The 2500-nt window shown below is 46.4% G+C and overlaps 1 protein-coding gene across 1 annotated transcript in view; it reads right to left on the bottom strand.

Annotated features, from left to right (window-relative positions):
• Nucleotides 1-2500, bottom strand: part of SLC35E2B (solute carrier family 35 member E2B) — a 21062-nt gene that overhangs the window by 5511 nt on the left and 13051 nt on the right. Inside the window, exon 7 of the mRNA XM_070759136.1 lies at nucleotides 2121-2271. Within this exon, the coding sequence (XP_070615237.1) occupies nucleotides 2121-2271 (151 nt within the window). The remainder of the gene's footprint in view (nucleotides 1-2120; nucleotides 2272-2500) is intronic.

The following is a 2500-nucleotide window of genomic DNA, read 5'->3' as shown; positions in this document are numbered from 1 at the left end:
GCGCGCGTGTGTGTGTGCTGCCAGCGTGTGCGTGGAGAGATGAAGGAAAAGAGGGAGAAACGCAGTGTGTGTGTGTGTGTGCCGCTGATGGTCCGGCAGCTGCAGCGTGTGGGGGGGGGGGCGCCGATGCTAAGGCAGTCCGTCCGTGGTGGGGCTGCAGGGCAGGCACAGCAGCCCAGGGAGAAAGAGGGAATTGAGATAAAGAGAGAGGGAGAGATGAAGGGAAAGAGGGAGGGAGAGATAGAAAGGAAAGAGGGAGGGAGGAAAGGGAGGGAGAGATAGATAAAAAGAGGGAGGGAGGGAGAGATAGAAAGGAGGGTGAGGGGTAGTAGGATAGGGAGAGGGAAAAGGAAGGGCTTGGAGAAAGGCAGGGTGAGAGAAAGATAGAAAGGAAAGAGGGAGGGAGGGAGGAAAGAGGGAGGGAGACATAGAAAGGATAGAATTATAGATGCAAGAACTCGCTCATGTGTGATAGCGCACGCCCACACTTTATTTATTTATTTATTTATTTATTTATTTATTTATTTATTTATACTTATAAGCCGCCCAGTCCCAAAGGGACTGTCACTCAGACACTGTACTTTTCCGCCCACCCCGAAAAAAAATTAGAGGGAACACTGCCCTCGCCCCTCTGCTCCCTGCTCGCCTTCCAGAACGGTGTTACAGGAGACGGTGCTAAGGTAAACCCTTTCCGGGTTATTAATTTGTAATTTTAAAAAATCATGCCGGGCTCGCAAAAAAGAGAGTCTGGAAAAAAAACCTGCGTGGACGTCGCACCATTTGCTTCCTCCTTTGGCGGCTCATAACTAGATTTTTACAACCCCCCACCCCCCTTGATAAGCTTTTTCTTGAATCTGAACAGTTTGGGGGTTCGCCAAAGAGAGAAAAGTGAACGAGAGGGAGAGAGAAAGGGAGGAAGAGAGAAAAGTGAACAACAGGGATAGAGAAAGGGAGGAAGAGAGGAAGGAAGGAAGAGATAAATATAAATTGAGAGAGGGAGAAAGAGAGGGAGGGGAAGAGGGGAAGGAAAAGAGAGAGAGAGAAAGAGAAAAAAGTGGAAGGAAGAGAAAAAAAGGAAGGGAGAGAGAGAGAAAGAGAAAAAAGTGGAAGGAAGAGAGAAGGAAAGAAAGGAAGGGAGAGAGAGAGAAAGAGTGTGAGAGAGAAGATAGGAAGAGAGAGGGAGAGAAATGATAGAATAAAGGGGAGAAAAAAAAGAGAAATGAGAAAATGATTGAGGCAGAGAATGACAGGAAAGAGAGAGAAAGATAATTATGAATATTTGTTATTTAAACTATAAATATCACAAAATTATGTTTTTTTCTCAAGGTGACACACCACCCGAGTTATGCTCAGTTTTTTGGCGAATTTTGACACACCAAGCTCAAAAGGTTGCCCATCACTGGCCTAGGGGGAAGAGCTATCTCAACTCCCCCATGCCTGGCGGTATAAATGAGTCTTGAGTAGTTTACGAAATGTGGGAGTGCTGAAGGAAACAACCCTTTATCGGCACAACACAAAGCTGATCACTACGTGGTTTCCAAGCATATAGGTATGTCGATCAATAGGGACATTTTCCCTTCCTCCATGTAGGTGGCTGGGAGGAGCAGAAAGGAGAAAGGGAGGGAGAAAAAAGAGTAGGAGAAAGGAAGAGAAAGAGAAGAGATGAGGTAAGGATGCAAGAACAAATGGAGGAAAGAGAGAAGTAAAGGAGAGGAAGGAGAAGGAAGGAAGGAAGGAAGGAAGGTAGGTTAGAATGGGAAAAGTGGAAAGAATAAAGAAGAAGAAGAAAAAAGGAAGGAAGGAAGGAAGGAAGGAAGGAAGGGAGAGAGAAGGAAGGAAGGAAAGAAAGAAAGAAAGGCATGAGTAAAAAAAGTCAGAAAAGAGAAACCTGGTCGTTCCACTCAGTTTGGGCCCCACCTGCCAAATGTTGGCTTGCAACTAGCAACCGTTCACACCATTCCCCAAACCCTTCATTTCTACAGTACAAGGCAGAATCTCATTTGGGCTCATGTTCGATCCACCACAACATGCCACTTCGTTGCCAAACGGTATGGGTGTGTCAAAGGAAGGGGGAGGACAATTGGGACAGATTGGGACGGGAAGAAAAGACGACATCTCACCATAAAAAAGACCCAAGCCGGAATAAGCATGATCACTGCCGCTGCGCTAGTGTAGAACTGAAGCTCAGGAGCACTGCAAAAGAAAAGAAAAAATGGGGGGGGGAAAGGAGAGGGGGGTGAGAGGAATAAAAAAACCCAATTATTCTGGGGACTTGAAAAGTCACCTTCGGAGCAGACAAGAAGCAAAACATCCTAATCTCTTTTTAATGACTCCATAATCCCTAGCGGGGTGGAGTCTGAGCAACTAAATGGAGCTGAATGTTTACTGGCCTACTGCCTTTCCCTGTCGCCAATGCGGAGTTTTGTTCGGCAGACATACAATGGTACCTCTTACGAACTTCTCCCCGCCTTTTCCGGTCCTGTTTCCTCCCAGGAGATTC

This window comes from Erythrolamprus reginae, chromosome 8 (assembly GCF_031021105.1).
Source record: "Erythrolamprus reginae isolate rEryReg1 chromosome 8, rEryReg1.hap1, whole genome shotgun sequence".
NCBI classification, from domain to species: Eukaryota; Metazoa; Chordata; class Lepidosauria; order Squamata; family Dipsadidae; genus Erythrolamprus; species Erythrolamprus reginae.
The sequence above is the reverse complement of the archived record's forward strand: the minus strand, read 5'-3'. Positions and strand labels throughout refer to the sequence as shown.